The sequence below is a fragment of the Poeciliopsis prolifica genome, unplaced genomic scaffold, assembly GCF_027474105.1.
Source record: "Poeciliopsis prolifica strain line A6 unplaced genomic scaffold, Auburn_PproV2 SCAFFOLD030, whole genome shotgun sequence".
Lineage (NCBI taxonomy): Eukaryota > Metazoa > Chordata > Actinopteri > Cyprinodontiformes > Poeciliidae > Poeciliopsis > Poeciliopsis prolifica.
This window is the reverse complement of record NW_026562405.1, coordinates 4,984,710-5,000,822: the sequence shown is the minus strand read 5'-3', so window position 1 is coordinate 5,000,822 and position 16,113 is coordinate 4,984,710. Positions and strand designations below refer to the sequence as shown.

At 40.6% G+C, this 16,113-nt stretch overlaps 3 protein-coding genes across 6 annotated transcripts; 2 read left to right on the top strand and 1 right to left on the bottom strand.

Annotated features, from left to right (window-relative positions):
• Positions 1-672: 672 nt before the first annotated feature.
• LOC129372693 (dynein axonemal heavy chain 12-like) lies at positions 673-7,481 on the top strand. Of its 4 annotated transcripts, none has more exons than XM_055050139.1 (13): positions 673-882; positions 1,072-1,237; positions 1,772-1,824; positions 2,025-2,159; positions 2,596-2,754; positions 3,637-3,882; positions 4,667-4,838; positions 5,260-5,365; positions 5,740-5,919; positions 6,457-6,585; positions 6,650-6,778; positions 6,881-7,034; positions 7,160-7,481. In XM_055050139.1, exons 2-13 carry the CDS (start codon positions 1,101-1,103, stop codon positions 7,333-7,335), a joined length of 1,776 nt encoding a protein of 591 aa, XP_054906114.1. In that variant the 5' UTR covers positions 673-882; positions 1,072-1,100; the 3' UTR covers positions 7,336-7,481. The 4 variants fall into 4 exon arrangements, with proteins under 4 accessions (XP_054906114.1, XP_054906115.1, XP_054906116.1 ...); XM_055050140.1 differs by having other exon boundaries at positions 7,107-7,345; XM_055050141.1 differs by lacking the exon at positions 2,025-2,159.
• A 798-nt stretch (positions 7,482-8,279) lies between these two features.
• On the bottom strand, positions 8,280-13,515 carry ccdc51 (coiled-coil domain containing 51). The gene is made up of 7 exons (XM_055050158.1): positions 13,392-13,515; positions 12,317-12,355; positions 11,953-12,160; positions 11,697-11,834; positions 11,065-11,229; positions 10,462-10,668; positions 8,280-9,637 (listed from the first exon to the last, which is right to left on the bottom strand). Exons 2-7 carry the CDS (start codon positions 12,319-12,321, stop codon positions 9,095-9,097), a joined length of 1,266 nt encoding a protein of 421 aa, XP_054906133.1. The 5' UTR covers positions 12,322-12,355; positions 13,392-13,515; the 3' UTR covers positions 8,280-9,094.
• Positions 13,516-13,530: 15 nt separating this feature from the next.
• Positions 13,531-15,881, top strand: tma7 (translation machinery associated 7 homolog). Its single transcript, XM_055050182.1, has 4 exons — positions 13,531-13,655; positions 14,434-14,489; positions 14,712-14,799; positions 15,490-15,881. Exons 1-4 carry the CDS (start codon positions 13,640-13,642, stop codon positions 15,522-15,524), a joined length of 195 nt encoding a protein of 64 aa, XP_054906157.1. The 5' UTR covers positions 13,531-13,639; the 3' UTR covers positions 15,525-15,881.
• Positions 15,882-16,113: the final 232 nt, after the last annotated feature.

Below are 16,113 nucleotides of genomic sequence, written 5' to 3'. Positions count from 1 at the left end.
TCAAAACATTTAGTGTTACTGCAAATCTTTAATATTAACCTATTTGTATAAATAATGGGAGTTGATGCAGGGGAATCTTTTGTAAGAGGAAGTGTTTTATTCCCTTTACAAAGCTTTTAAAACCAGATAAAATGTTAGAAAATGTTGGGGACATCACAATTACTTTAACATTAAATTCAACCATTTTACTGGATGACATTCAAGAATTAACAACCCAAATCTGATTCTTGCTGCTACCAAAAGTTTAACTATAGAGGGATTTTAAATGCATGCAAAACAAAACCCACTTGGTTTCACAATAATAAACTTTACAAACCTTTTTTTTTTTTTTTTTTTTTTAAAGTAAAATGACTTAGTTTTATTTAAATGTTGGATCTTTAGCTTTTTTGTTTTATGGTAAAAAGCTAATGGGTTCTGAATTGATGCCAGTTCAGTTGGATAAATGATGCAAGTTTTGGTTGGATTTCACTATTAAAAGCTTTCAACATGCTGAAAATCACACATAATTTACAATAATGTGATCCAGTTTGATCTTTCGTTGAACATAATGTAAAAAGTGCAGAGAGGTGCAACCACCATGCTGTGTTAGTCATGTGTTTGGGTCAGAAATGTTTCTGGTGAGAGTAAATTTAGTAACAGGTGTCATATCTCCTTAACGCTGCCAGAGCTGCAGCCACAGAAACAGTTCAGTCTGGTCTCTTTAACGCTGCTGGGTGAATCCATGAATGTTTTGTTTTCTTTAACGTGTTGTACTGGAAAACCTGGGAGTCTGTCGCTGCAGGAAGCCATGTTGGTTTAAAGCTCTGGTTTCATTCGCCTGCTTCTTTCTCAAACCTTCAACAGCTTTAAATCTGATGCAGCAATTCGGCTGAACAAAACAAGGTAAAAGAGCAAAGATGCAGGATTATGACAGAAATTAACTTCATTTTGAAGCTTTTTCCTGTATTTAAAGATGGATCATTTCTGTCCCAGAGGAGATCCAACACTAAACTTACACACTTTAACTTTACAAAGCAGATGAATAAAATGCAGAAATAACACATCTGATGTTCTTTTCTCTTTAACCCAAAGACAAAAAGGTTTGTTTTCCTTTGGATGCAATGAATCCCAGTGTATATACGTTGGAGGAAGAGGATGATGAAGATGCAGCGATTCAGTACATGATTGAGCAGAGTCTGCTGGAGAGCAGCAAGCAGAGGGACGCCCACAGAGAGTCGTCAGCGGGAAACAAGCCGAGGTCAGTTCAGAGGTTAGAGGTCAGTGACGGAGTGAGAGGCTCCATCACTGAGCCTCTTATGAAGAACAAACCTCAAATTTTACAAAGCGAGGAAACGATGCAGAAACTAAAACAAGCAGAAAAGTTTAATGGAAACTGACATCATTTTCAACTTTAAAGCTGCAGAATTTAACTTTCATTAAAAATGATTACATATTTGTTAAAACTGTCCTCCAACCTGAGCTGCTCCTGCTTTCTGAAGAAATGCAAAGCTCCCGACCAAAAGCAGCCAATCAGAGGTAGAAGTATGGAGCTAAATTGGGGCCATAAAGTTAGACCCGCCTCCTGGCTCTGATTAGTTGTTTTTATTTAGTGCCTGGAGAAGTTAAATTTTTCACAACATAGTGAGTTTCAACAAATATCTAAGCAAAACATTTTTTTTAATAAAAGTTGCATACAATAGCTTTAAGGGCCACTGTTTAATTAAGTAAGTGAAAATAAAAAGCTAAAGACTTTTTATCTGAGTGATATCTGAGTTTTCTTGTTTTATTTTAGTGCCGATTCAGAATCTTCCAACATCTCCAAGATCTTCTCTGCTATAAAACAAGGTAAACAACATCGAAACATCTCTGATTTATACTAAAATAATAACTGTGATGTGGTCATGTAAACAAACACAATGAATAGTCAGAAAACCATCTCAGGCAGCTGAAGAGGCGCGGTTTAGCGTCTCATTTGGGATGAGAATCATACGGATTTATCCCGGTGTCGGTTCAGAGTAAAGTCCTGGATGATTCTGTCGCTCCAGGAAACGAGAAGCAGCTGAAGGATTTTTCCGTCCGGCTTAAAGACGAGTTTCTGCGGAGCGACAGCCGAGGTTGGACGCCTCTCCATGAGGCGGCAGCTCAGAGCAACCAGGCCGTCCTGGAGGTCACATACAGAGGTCAGATGAGGTTACGCTCCACCTCATCTAACTGAACTGCAGAAAATGTTTTCGTTTGTGCTGCTGCCATTTTAAACAAACAAATAAATGTTTCCAGAGGTCACTAAAGGTCAAATAAATCATCTTTAAATCAGACAAAATTGGTGCTAATTAACTCAGCTGCAATTTTGTTTGTGCTGCTTTTGCTTTGAGAATATTAACGAAAGTTTAAAGATCAAAGGTCAACCAGCCCCACCAAATTACCCAATTCACATAAAATAAGTGTCAGATGTTTGTGCAGTGAAGATTTTCGTTTGTGCACTGTGAAAACACAAAATCCTACCAGGTATTTTTCGCCTCGTTTCCAGTGCAAATGTCTTTAACTCTTGAATTATATCTGGTGTTGAGGAAGTAGAGTCGAGATACCGGGTTTTCAAACGGTTCAAATGTCCTGCAGCTTCTGGTCCGGACTCTCTGGAGGGCCGGACTCTTCGGGGCCAGACGCCCCTCTTCCTGGCGGTGGAAGGCGGTCTGGTGGAAAACGCCTCGTTCCTCCTGGAGCGCGGCGCTCAGCCGGACTGCCAGGACCAGGACAAGGATGCCCCGCTGTTTGTAGGTGGGCCAGACTGTTTGCTGCTGTGATCCACATGTAGCATCACAAACCTTTATGTCAGACACAGATACGTTGAGTCACGCACAGCTGTGAGGTTTTACACCAATAAGCAGGAAACTTTCATATTTACCAGTTTTTTCAGTATAAGAACTACAGAAGTTTAAAAAGGCAAACACAAAGTTTATTACACTTTGTGTAATAAACACAAAATTCTACCAAGTATTTTAGGTCTAGTTTGCAGTGCAAATGTCTTATTACAGTTAAATTAAGATGCAATGAACTTACACTATCTTTTTGTTTTCAGTCAATAATTACTTAATATTTATCATTTAACTGTTTATTACCATTTTTTGCATTTGTTTACAAATAAAACATACATGAACAATTGACATCAACATTATATAATATAAAACTTTTACTGGGGAGCTTTTTCTCACCTTGTCCCGTCCAGTTTGCCCAGTTTTTTCTCTGTCTTTTGTTTTGCATAATATCCATTTTGTCCACTGATACTTTGTGTTTGCTGTAGTCTCAGACAATATGTCATATTTTTCATGATGCAGACCTCTTAATAACTACTTAATATTGATGAAACAATGCTAGTTCCCTGGAAGATTATTTATACATCAGATAAGAGAGATGTTTTTGTGAAGACACTGTTGCAGTGATCAATGTGACTAAAGATAAGCACATGGATGAGTTTCTCTAATAAACATTATTCCTCTGATCCTGGAGACGTTCTTCAGGTGATAGAAGACCGACTTTGTAACTGCCTTTATGTGGCTCTGAATGTTCAGGTCAGAGTTCAGGCCTGATCGCTGGTTTCCAGCTGAAGCTGTGCGCTGGCTCTGGATCGGTCCAACTCCAGTTTTCTCTGTTTGTGTCCAGCCATCCGTTCGGACCGAACCGACTTGGTGAAGCTGCTGCTCCTCCATGGCTCCAGTGTGAACCAGGCGGGCTGCCACGGCCGCCGCCCGCTGCACGAGGCGTCGCGGGCGGGCAGCGTGGAGCTGGTAAAGCTGCTGCTGGAGGCCGGGGCGCGGCCGGACCCGCGCAGCAACTACGGCTTCACGCCGCTGGCGCTGGCTGCGCAGGGAGGACACCTGGGGGTGGTGGAGCTCCTGCTGAGGAAAGGTCAGGCAGAAGGTCCAGCCAGATCGGGTCACTTCAGAAAACTATCAAATAAACTTTGTCTTTTTCATAACGACAGCACTGCTAATTAAAATGTCGCTGCGTTAACCCTAGAGTTGGGTAGTTACATTTACTTGAGTAACTTTTTTTGAAAATAAACTTTTAGGAAATTTTTTTCTGCTTTTTACTTCTATTTGAGTAAATTTATTAGAAAGTATCTCTTCTCTTACTTCAGTAAAATTTTCTGGATTTTCTACCCACTGAATGAAAAACCAACTTGTTTCAGCCAAATATCCACCAGACACAGAGACACGCCTGCTGTTTCTCTGAAGTTTCTTAAGTTTCTCATTGAAAGAAACTGATTTGGAAACATTTTATTCTCCTTGATGTTATTAATTTTTGTTACTTATTTGAGTTATTGTCATTTTCATTCTCCAAATATGAAAATTTCCACTTAACATTACATTTCAGTCCATCTGATGATGTAATTAAATGATCAGTACTTGAGTTGACTTTTTACCAAATGCTTATTCTCTCTTATTTAGTAAATGTTTCCGGTGCTCTGCCCTCCCTGGCTAACTCTGAATCATAAGCATTACTTCTAGCTGCAGCGCTCTTTAGCGGGAGCTAAATGATTAAGACAGGAGTTTCAATAACTTCAGTTTAAATATTTATATTCTGTGTTATTGTGTTGTTTTGAGGTTTTTCTATGTTTCTGTTCTTCCTGATTCTTTTCCATTTTTCAATTTCTTTATAGTCATATTATAAAATGCTGCTTGTCCTGCAGGAGCAGACATTTTCTCTCAGGCGCACGATGAGGCGTCCGTATTATACGAAGCGTCTGCTTCAGGGAACGCCGCCGTCGTCCGTCTGCTGCTGGATCACGGAGCCGACGCCAACGTGTCCAATCACACCGGACATCTGCCGATCCACCGGGCCTCACACAGAGGACACCTGCAGTGAGCACTTTACCTCACCTGACCAGTTTTAGTCTGTTTAAAGCAGGAACATTTCTAAGAAAAGACGATATCATCAGAAAGTGTCTCTATCTAATTTTTTTTTTTTTTTACAATTATCCCTCTAAAATTGACACAATTCTCCATTTTGAGTCCTTTTTTGTAATTCTTTCTTCTCAAATGCTTTATTTATGTATTTTTTTATTTAATAAGGATTTACTCCCACCATCACTGTTTAGTTCCACTATAATCCAGATCCAGTTCATGTATGACATAATAAATCAAGTTGTGCTATAATTTGATTGTGCTATAAAATCAAGTAAAATCAGTAACACATAACCTTGTGTGTGTGTGTGTGTGTGTGTGTGTGTGTGTGTGTGTGTGTGTGTGTGTGTGTGTGTGTGTGTGTGTGTGTGTGTTTGAGGTCACTGAAGTTGCTGCTGCCCGTCACCAACATGGGAGATGTGAACGACAGCGGGATCAGCCCTCTTCATTCAGCGGCTGCAGAGGCACACACACACTGCATCCAGGTGTGTGTGTGTGTGTGTGTGTGTGTGTGTGTGTGTGTGTGTGTGTGTGTGTCTCATAAACAGACGTGTTTGATTTCAGTTTGGAAATATCTCTGCAATGAATCAACAGTCCTGCTCTGATAAAACTTGGGTCTAAGGCAGGGGGTGTCCAAAGTGTGGTCCGGGGGCCATTTGTGGCCCTTGAAATGTTTTTTTTCCGGCCCTTCATCACACATTATGAAATTCAACCAGCAAAATAGAAAACCACTGAAAAAAACAGTCTGTTTTTCTTTTAATAAGGCAACAACAAAAATTGAATCAAAATATTAATTTGTACGTAACCGATACCTCAGCTTCATCAGCAAATCTGGTGAACTGTCATGTTTTCCCATCAGGCCTTGCTGGATGCAGGTTACGACCCCAACTTCATGCTCCACCCCTGGATCCGCCGGAGCTATGACGACGAGAGGAAGTCGGCTCTCTTCTTTGCTGTTTCCAATAACGACATGGCGTCTGTGAAGCTGCTGCTGGAGGCCGGAGCCATGCCCAACCAAGACCCGGTCAAATGTCTGCAGGTAAAACCTGTCCAGGCGAAGAATCAAGGGATTAAAAATGCCAGAGGAACATCAATAAACATACACTGGAAATCAGAAGATAATAATGATGATAATAATTTAAAAAGGGCTGAAAGCCATTTAATAACAGGGAAGTTAAAAAGCCAGATTACAGTTTGCAGATGCACACAGAGACAAAGATCTTCATTTGTGGAGTCATAGATGTGGTTAGACGAGACTAACGAGGAAGTTTGACCAGAATCAGCATCGTTACATTTGGAGGAAAAACGGCCATCAGAACTGTGGAGTCTGGAGGTGGCGGCATGATGCTGTGGGTTTGTTTTCCTGCGGGACAGGAATTGATGCTCTTGATAAAATAGATGGCATCATGTGGAAGTATTGAAGAAAGAGCTACATAAATGATTTAATTTTGATTTGTAAAGCAGATTTCCTGTTTAATCTTCTTGTTTTCCTCTGAGTCTCACTTCATACTTCAGGACAGAAGCTACGTCTGTTGATTATGTGAAACCTGAATTCCTGTCTGTTGTTAAATAAAAGGTTGCACTGCGTCTGGGCAACTACGATCTGATCAACTTGCTGCTGCGTTACGGCGCCAACGTCAACTACTACTCCAAAATAAACACGACGCATTTCCCCTCGGCGCTGCAGTACGCGCTCAAAGACGAGGTAAAACGTTTGCATGAAGTTTTAATGACCATAATCTACATAATGAATGAAATGTTTGCATCAGGTCATCCTGAGGATGCTGTGTAACTATGGTTACGACGTGGAGCGCTGCTTTGACTGTCCCTATGGCAACAGCTCCCATGTTCCTGAGGACTACGAGGGATGGACCTGCTCTGTGATCAAAGACACTTTGGTAACAAAACTATTTTAATACGTATGGATAGCAGATAGTTCGACGATGGGATTTTATGTTAAATCGGTTTGCCATACCACGTCACGTTCTCTGCCAGCGCAGTTCTGTGAGGTCATCACCGTCTATTGGCTGAAAGACCTGTCGGGTCACGTGGTTCGAGTGCTGCTGGACTACGTGGATCACGTGACGCTGTGCTCCAAATTGAAGGCGGTTCTGATGGAGCAGACCCAGTGGGCCGAGATCTGCGGACTGCAAGGTAATGGAAACCTGACCGGAAACCTGAAACCTGACCAGAAACCGGAAACCTGACCAGAAACCTGACCTTTAGCTCGGACAGGAGGAGATGAAGGTCACCGTTTCTCTTCCCGGTCACCTCTCCAGAAAACCCCCGCTGCCTGCAGCATCTCTGCCGCCTGCGGATCCGTCGTTGTCTCGGCCGCCTCCGGCTCCGGTCGCCCGTCTTCATGAGTTTTGTGCCGCTGCCGAAGCGGCTGAAGGACTTCATCCTGTACCGTGAATACGACCTGCTGGGCCGGCAGAGGGGCAGCCCGGGCTGAAGGCGATCAGAACCGGTCAACAAGAGAGTTCTGGTGCATCTGTTTTAATTTTGATTTCATTATTTGTCATTTACTTCATTTTTATTTGATCTTATTTAATAGACGAACAAAATACAGTGAATACTGATTCAATAAAGATCTTAGAAGTGTGGCGTGCATTTGTATTCATTGTTCATCCTGATCAGTGGCGTTCCAAGTGGGGGCCATTGAGGGGCTTGGTGCCTCTCCAGGGCTTTAAGGTGAGAGGCGGGTACACCCTGGACAGGTCGGCAGTCTGTCGCAGGGCAACACACACACACACACACACACACACACACACACACACACACACACACACACACACACACACACACACACACACACACCTAAGGAGAATTTAGACAGCCCAATTAACCTTTCTAATTGTGAGAGGAAGCTGGAGTACCCAGAGAGAACCTACACATGCAAAAGGAGAACATGCAAATTCCGGGCCGGGAATCAAACCCAGGACCTTTTTGCTATAAGGCAACAGTTCTACCAACTGCACCACTGCATACATAAATGTAATTCATAAATAGATGTTTAAAATAAAGAAATTGTACATTTACATTTATGTACACAGTTCCCACAAGCAAAGAGTTTTTAATTTGTGTATTTACGGAGTTGCAAGTCCTTCATGTACCATCAGTTTTAGATGCAGTCTTACAAGTATGTTCAATAAATGTTTCCACTACCAGAGCGGTTTGATTGAAATGTGAAGTTGACCTTAAAATAAGTCAGAACTGGATACAGTCGGAGTGGCTCCCACTTTCCCAGTAACAAATCCGTTCCAGTTGAATTTTCAGACTGGGAAGTCAAAACAGGAACGAATAAAATAACGGGCGTTTTTTCCTCTGCTGCCCCCTCCTGGTCACACCTGGAACTGAACAGGCATGTTCTGAAGAAGAGAAACAAAAGCCATGAGGTGAGTTATTTCCATTCAACCTTTTAATATACCAGTGCATGATGTCAGAAACTTCTCACATGTTCAAGTACTCCAGGATCTGAGAGGTTCTGCTGCAGCAAACAGAAAATCTACAGAGCCAAAAATGTTTTTCATACATTTATCTGAATTAAAGGGCCCTGTGAGAGATTTTCAACGTCATTCATCTCCAGAGAAGCTGTTTCTGCTGCCCTGGTCCCCTGGAGCTGATGTGAAATTATTGGATTAACTGGGAATATACCAGTCAGTCGTGCAGTTATTCTTTAGAAAAATCCTAAAATCAATGATTTGTTCATTCAAAAATGTTCCTCAAGTCAGCTGGAATGGTTAGGGGTTCGGGTTTGGGTTAGATTGTTTCATCCAAACCAAATAAATTAGTTTGAAGTCAGAAACATTCGGCAGGTTAAAGGTCAAACTTATTAATTTAACTGCATTTGGAGAGAGGATGATCAATCACTACATAAGAAGCAGTAGCTGATTGAGACGGAAGCCTGCCCCCTAGTGGCAGCCTGCAACTTGCTCTGGATCAGAATGGTTACATCATTGAGTTAAAAAAAGCAAAACAAGGGGTAATAAATGACAGATTAGATATTTCCCTGGAAATATGAAGATTTTCCTTTATGATCTGATGGAAGATTTGATGGTTTAATATTGTAATCAGTGATTGGACATGATAAATAGCTGCAAGTCTTGGTGCTCCAGTTACCATGAAGTTTCAGATGCAGCCATCTGCTTCAACAGGAAGCTCATAATTAACTGATATTATTGTGACTCGTCATAAACCAGTCCAGGTCCAGTTCAACCAGTTCCCCGGAGCAGCAGGTACACAGCAGTGATGGTAACGGCGGCGGCGGTGTAGCTGAACACGGCGTTGTAAACCATGTTCATCCTGATTCCGTCCCCCAGCGTCCTCCTGGTGTCCTCCAGGCGTCTCGCCACCGCCTCCCGTCTCTCTGCTCCCTGAGGGCCAGCGGCTCGGGTTTGGGTCTGCGGTTCGGTCTCTAGAAGCTTCCGCACCGCCAGCAGTTCGCCGTCCACCTTACTGACGCCCAGCTGAAGCCGACCCAATTGGGCCGCCAGCGACGCCAGCAGAGATTCTGTCTTCTGGTTCTGGACCTGAAGGTCTTTAGAGGCAGAAAGAGAAACGGCAGGCGAGGCTGTGGTGGGTCCTCCTTTCCCCTGGGGGGCGCTGTTGAAGGCGTCAGCCAGAGTGACCCGCAGGCTGTCGATGAGTTCGCCTAGTTGGTCCTGCTGGGTTTGGTGGTTCCCAGCCTGGACTTTCAGCGCCGCCTGCAGACTCTCCGGACCTTTCTGGGCCTCAAGAAGAAGATTCTTCAACTCCTGCAGACACACAAGACCAAAATCCACTTCAGTTTCAGGTTTATAGGGTCAAAACTATACATACAGGCTCAAATATATGCATGCACACCCTGGAAAACGAGCCTAGGGGTGTTTTCACACATAATAGTCCAATGGACTCGGTTCGACTGAGGACCAAAATTGCAACATTTGCTATAAAACAAACTACTGAAATTATTACCGTAATACTATAAATTATACATTTTTGTTGGATTTTTATCTTTTCTTTCATGGCTGATGTGGGCTTCCATCATTTCATGTATACATAAAAAAAATTATATATTTAAAAAATAATTTAATTGATTGTCTTACATTACAGTTTTAACATTTGTTTAAAGTCTTATCAGAAACAAACGTTGAAAGAAATTAATTTTAAATCTAAATATTTTCTCCTCTCCTGGTTGAAGCTTTGACACAGCTGGCGACTCAACAGGTCATTGACCTCAAACCCACATCAGGATGAACAAGAGCAACACAAAGTTCTGAGAAAGTCCAAAATAAACTGAGAAACAAATTGAACATCAATGTTGCATCATCAGGCCAAACAGGTCGGTTCTGAAAACAAGATGGAGATTCCAACACATTGGATTCATTTGCTGCTAAAGCACCAGACTCCACTCAACTCCTAATCTCTACTGTTGTACATTTAAAATCTTAAAAATAAAAATATTTGGTGTAATTTTTGGGCTGATTTGTTGGCGGTATTTATGTTTTCAACCACCCAGAAGCTTCCTCGTCTACTTCCTGTCTCCCTCTCTTAGTATTTCATGCTTCAGGGTTAAAGTTCAGTCAGCGTCTCTTGTTACCTGAAGGCGGACGCGGTTGACATACGTTGACCCCATGACCCCAATCAGGGCTCCGAGCACAGAGCCGATGATGGACCAGTTCTTGGTGCGCTCCGCTCTCGTCCTCTCCTTCTCGTGACTCTCCCTCACCGCCGCCGAAAACAGGCCGAACTTTTCCCTCTCCAAACTCTCGGCGTTCTCATACGCAGTCCGGAGACGCCGTTCTTCCTGCAGTCCAGAAAAAAAAAATGGCTGATCTGTTTTACACAGGTTTATTCTGAGAAAAAAAAATTGTATTTGTATTTTTGTTGAGTATCTGGTTTAAATTTTTAACAATGTTTTCCAAATGTGGGTTTTTAATCAAATCTTAGATTGAACTTCATTACAAAACTGTGTAGTTTGAATATCAGTGTTTACACAGAAATAAAGAACTTTTCAGATCTTAAAAACATCTCATTGAAAATTCATTCAAACCCTGATTATCTCACAACATGAAAGTTTGACCACTTAGGCAGCTGTAGATGTAAAGTGGAGACGCTTTGATGCTCATCCACCCTGCGTAAGTCAAACTCGCTGTTTGTGTTGAATCACCAGTTTTTACTGGTGGTTGTTTCCTGAGCTGACCTGCAGCAGCTTGTGCTCCATCGTGGCCAGCTCCAGGTAGTGAGCCTCCTCCCTGGAGACGCGGTCCAGCCGGTCTCTGACCTCCTTCAGGCGGCCCTGCAGCGCCTCCAGGCTGGTGTGCGCCTCACGCACGATTCCTCTGGCCACCATGAACGCTGCTTCAGCCTGAGCAGACACATTCAGTCTGTGAGACTTTGAAAAGCATTAGTGGAGACTCCTGCACAGCCAATAAGAATGCAGCAACTGGTTTCTAGTTGGTGAGCTAACAACAAAACACTTGTCTTTTCCAGCAGCCATTGTACAGCACATCCAGCAGTAAAACCAGCTGACCAAACATGCTGGATCTCAGCTTGGTTACTAGGTGACGGACTGGGCTTTGCTTGGTAGGTAATGGCACTGTGAAACTCAACATTCTGGAACATTTTGCAACGTCTCATTTTCCAGACACCAAAAAACATTAACTGATTACCAAAAACAGGCTGAATGTTTTTTTATGTACTTGTGCTGTCTTGATTTTTAGAGGGATTTAAGACCCAAACAGAAGAACAGAAACATGCAAACTGTAAATTTTGCATAAAGATGTTTCTCTCTGATTAAACTTGCAGGCATGCCTGTTTTCTGTGATTTCTGACCTCTGTGACCTTGGTCTGAGCCTCACGGACTTCGTTCAGCCCCACAAACTCCTCGTATCTCCCCCACCAGTAGTTCATAGTGGCGGTGGCCGTCTGCGCCGACCTCTGGCTCCACTGCCGCCCCAACTCTCCTGCATGCTAATGGGACAAAAAGGGGAAGAACTTTTTTATTTAATGCTACTTTAATCATAACAAACAGAAAATGCAGTTCTGATAATTCTGTCTTTTTTGGCATGTTGGTACTGGACAGCTGTACCTGCAGGGCAGACAGGCTGCGCTCCTTCAACACCTCACCTGTACCTTTCTGTACAAGAGGAAAGGGGTCAGTGGGTGGAGGAGGTGGAGAAGGTCGAGACGGCGGTTCAGAGCTGTAGGGCTGAACCAGAGCAGTTCGGGCCGCCAGGTGGGACCGAGACAGACAGCATGAGCCTCGAACCCAGATGTAGATCTGAGCTCCTCTGTACCTGAGACGGAGAAACTTCTTTAATTAATTCAGTTCCTTCAGTCATTCCCAAAGGTTTGGGCTCTGACACAAATGTTTCTATGATTGACTTCAGATTTTCTTTTAAATTTCTTCTGGTAAATTGAATTCAGTTTAAAGCATTTCATGAGTCTCTTACCTCATTGATAACGTTTGGGCCGACACCAAAAAGGCACCTCTAAAAAGAAAAGAAAACCAAACAAACAAAATCTTTTTAAAACATTTGGATCCAATCAAATTAGGACCAATAGATTAAAATGTTGAAGTGAAGGACTTGTGTGTATCAGAGTAAGAGCAAATTAAATCTGAAGTCGAGTAAAAACTCAACAATCCCTAAAGTTTGAATTTCCAGCTTTAAAAAAGCAAGATTTAGTTAGTTGTAAAACCTAACAAAATCTTACCTTATTAAAACAAACAGTTCCTTTATTTTTTAAAATGTACCTTATCTAACATTCATACTTTTCAGGCACTTAAATGCCTTTTTTTAAAGTTTTTTTTTTTAAGTTTATTTTTTCTTAAACTTGACAGTTACATACTTCTTAGATTTTTCTAAATGAAAGAAAGTTTGCTGTAAAAAAATATCTGTATTTTCGATATTATTATCCAACTCTCCTAATTTATGGGGGGACATACGAGCACATATATTAGTTACTTCACAAGTTACCTTTTTATGAATCTATTAAGGTTTTTAAAAAATTACCTGACAGCTGCTTTCATGATTAAAGCTTCATAAATCAATATAAAGGTTTGCTGCTTTTAAATTGATTTACATAGAAGTAGCGCAATACCAATAACAAAACCTGTCAATATAAGAACAATACGTGGTTTATTACGCATTTTAAAATAAATAGTCATTCTGAATCTAAAATAACTTAAATGTAACAGCAAGCTTTTTACCAATTGCAATATTTTTTTCTAGTCTTTTTTTAATTGTTGCAGACAATCCTGACTTTGTGTAACACAGCAAAGAGCAGTTTCTGCCCTCACTGAAGACAAACCATTAAATACATACACTACTGCCACACTCTAAATACTTACATATAATTCGGCTTATTTAATTGAAACTCCTTTTTGTTACATCATTGTTTTCTGCTACCTTTCTAACTAGCTTTGTAATGCTAACATTGACCTCGGTGTTTGTTTTCTTATAAAACTGCCTAGAATATGTCTCTCGTAATTCTATTTTAAGGATTCAGCTACTAAAATAAACGCACCTGTTTCCTTTAGAGCTGTCACAGCATTTAGTTTTTCGGAATAAATTTTCTTTAACCACTTATTTTCCTGGTGTTTCAAGAACCAGCTAGCATCATGTAGGTGTTTTTTGTTCAGGCATATGATTGGTAACCTACTTCCGGCGGTTCTTCTGGGGTCCTTCCAGCGCGGATTAAATCGACAACAAGCCCAAGTTGCTGTCATTTACCGTTAATTTTAGTGATTTATATCCTATTTAAACGATTTAAATATGTCCGGTAGAGAAGGTGAGACTTTTTTGCTGTGCTAAGCTGCAACACTATGAATTTCTGACCTTGTTACTTTATGTATTGGGCGCTTCAGTTTGTGCATGAAGCTAAAAATGCTAACAGATTCTTGCTAATATGCTGTGTTTCACTTCAAAAATGTCCATCATCATCACTTATTTGCGTAATGTCTAAAAATGCACGCATTCACTGAGAAAAAACAAAACACAAGTATAGATCTTGATTCAGAGTGTAGACCCACATTTAGCAGCGCTAACTGTCGTTTTTGTTATGTTTGACCTGCTCAATCTGACATCGTTGTAGAACCATTTGGGGTCTTTGTGCTTCATTTAATTAGAGATTGAGATAAATCAAAATGAAATGACCGAAATTATAAAGGTTTGAAGTGATGAGCAGGTGAATTAACCAGCATTTAGTCTTTCTCTGGAATGAAAACCCCCAAACGTTCCCAGAATGACGGACATTAGGCAGGTAATCAGTTAATCAAATGCTTCGATTAGCAGTTTTTTTTAAACCAATGGAAGCAACCAGTGTGAACTTGTACTGTTTGATACATGACTATGAGTCAGAAATCACTTTGATATTTTTCACTCATGGTTGAAAATATTTCAAATAAAATCTGCACTAATATGTCTTAAAGTCTGAGGTTGTGCAGTAGATTTAATAAGCAGTAGCTCATTAAGTGTAAAAATATCATAAAGTAATAAATACAAAATTGCTTTTTAAAGACGGAGTGACAGCAATGTTGGTTGATTTGTTTTATTTATACATTTTTCAGGAGGCAAAAAGAAACCACTCAAGGCGCCCAAGAAACAAAACAAGGAAATGGATGATGTAAGTTTAATCCATTTAGATTATTCTTTCACAATTTAACTTATGAAGTCACAGATTAAGACATTTTCTTTATTGGCCTCCTGACCATGAATATTTAAAGTGTCATGAGTGGATTCATTGTGTTCAAAGAATCCTCTGGAAATTCCCATTCATTTGTGAATAGGAAATGAATTTAACCGAAAGTGATGCTTGTGGCGTATTAAAAATAATTTCTGCCTGCAGGAAGACGTTGCCTTCAAACAGAAGCAGAAGGAAGACCAGAAAGCCATGGAGGCGTTGAAGGCCAAAGCGTCAGGAAAAGGACCTTTAGGTGAGACTAGAGAAGTAATTAAGAAAAATCTTCATTAAATTGTTTATCTAAATTGAAGTTTTTGAAGAGACAGAATTCCACTTTCAAGACATTAAATTAGGAAGTAATTTTTTTTATGTCATATTTGATATCAGCAACATTTTTACAACAAATGAAAGTAACATAGCTACTTCATGTAGCTATAAAATGGCATTAGGTCCCTGGAAAACACATACTACTGGCCCTTTAATAACATTAATGAGTCTTAATTACTTCATACCCTGAGCTTTATTTACAGCCACCATTCCACATCGACGCTGCAGTTTGTTCATGCAACAGATGGGAGGAACATAAACAGTTCCTCAAGTTTCCTTAAATTTGTTTCAGATTTTGTCTGGAAGACACATATCACATATGGTTGATATTTTATTTTTTGTTGCACCTCTGTGGGTTTTTAAATAATACTAGAAATGCAGCCATGAACACACAACCTGAGTATGGGATTAACAGCATTATGTGTTTGGTCTGATGCATCATTTTATGGTTTCACAGAACGTATGGAGAAACATTTCACACCCAAGAAGCTCCATATCTGAGCCCAATGTTGTCTCTAATTTTATAGAAAATCCTTTTGTTTCATGTTATAAATTAAACAAAATCAGCCACAGTTGATATTTTATCAGTTTTGTATCCGTGTAATTTTTCTTGCAGCCAGCGGTGGGATCAAGAAGTCGGGGAAGAAGTAAAGTTTGAAGATGATATTGCCTAGCAACCTTCAGTTTGTTTTTTACTGGTAAACATGAACCCTGAAACACTCAGAAGCTGTTCCTGCACTGAGCTCTTCCAGCTCTCAGTACAGTGCAGAAAACGACCTTTGTTTGAGTGATCAGACAACAACATGCCTCCCCGAAAGAAGAAAAGTAATTATCTCCCTTCAGACCCAACAACTAAATTAACTCTGCTTATGAAATCTCTTTATTTTTTGGCAAAAATAAAAGGGAACATTTCTTCAGTGGAAAATGTTTAACAGAAAAGACCTGAACTATGTTTTTGTTGTATTGTGAAGTGGGAGGTGTCAATAAAAATTTTTTTTTGTAATTATATCTTGTTTTATGTGGTTTTTTAGGCCTAAGCAGCAAAGTGCTGCGAAGGCCTATTGTTTTTGTACTGTTTCTTATTATTATGATTTTCCCTCCAAATGAATTGGCTTTTCGGGGGCTTTATAATACTGCATAATACTTCCAATGTCTCACTACAGAACAGTCCTGAACACATTTACATGGTCACTTGATGACATCACCTTCACCCAGCTAACACCACAGCAGCCCATGAAAT

What these genes read in the sequence shown, in the direction of transcription:
- ccdc51 (XM_055050158.1), bottom strand. An exon ending in TGGAGCACAAGCTGCTGCAG is followed by an intron (nt 10,669 to 11,064) that starts GTCAGCTCAGGA and finishes TCTGGACTGCAG; the next exon opens with GAAGAACGGCGTCTCCGGAC. An exon ending in TCAACCGCGTCCGCCTTCAG is followed by an intron (nt 9,638 to 10,461) that starts GTAACAAGAGAC and finishes GTGTGTCTGCAG; the next exon opens with GAGTTGAAGAATCTTCTTCT.
- LOC129372693 (XM_055050139.1), top strand. Translation starts at nt 1,101, where the DNA reads ATGAATCCCAGTGTATATACGTTGGAGGAAGAGGATGATGAAGATGCA. An exon ending in ACCCGGTCAAATGTCTGCAG is followed by an intron (nt 5,920 to 6,456) that starts GTAAAACCTGTC and finishes GTTAAATAAAAG; the next exon opens with GTTGCACTGCGTCTGGGCAA. An exon ending in AGTACGCGCTCAAAGACGAG is followed by an intron (nt 6,586 to 6,649) that starts GTAAAACGTTTG and finishes TGTTTGCATCAG; the next exon opens with GTCATCCTGAGGATGCTGTG.
- tma7 (XM_055050182.1), top strand. An exon ending in AAAACAAGGAAATGGATGAT is followed by an intron (nt 14,490 to 14,711) that starts GTAAGTTTAATC and finishes TTCTGCCTGCAG; the next exon opens with GAAGACGTTGCCTTCAAACA. An exon ending in GTCAGGAAAAGGACCTTTAG is followed by an intron (nt 14,800 to 15,489) that starts GTGAGACTAGAG and finishes TTTTTCTTGCAG; the next exon opens with CCAGCGGTGGGATCAAGAAG.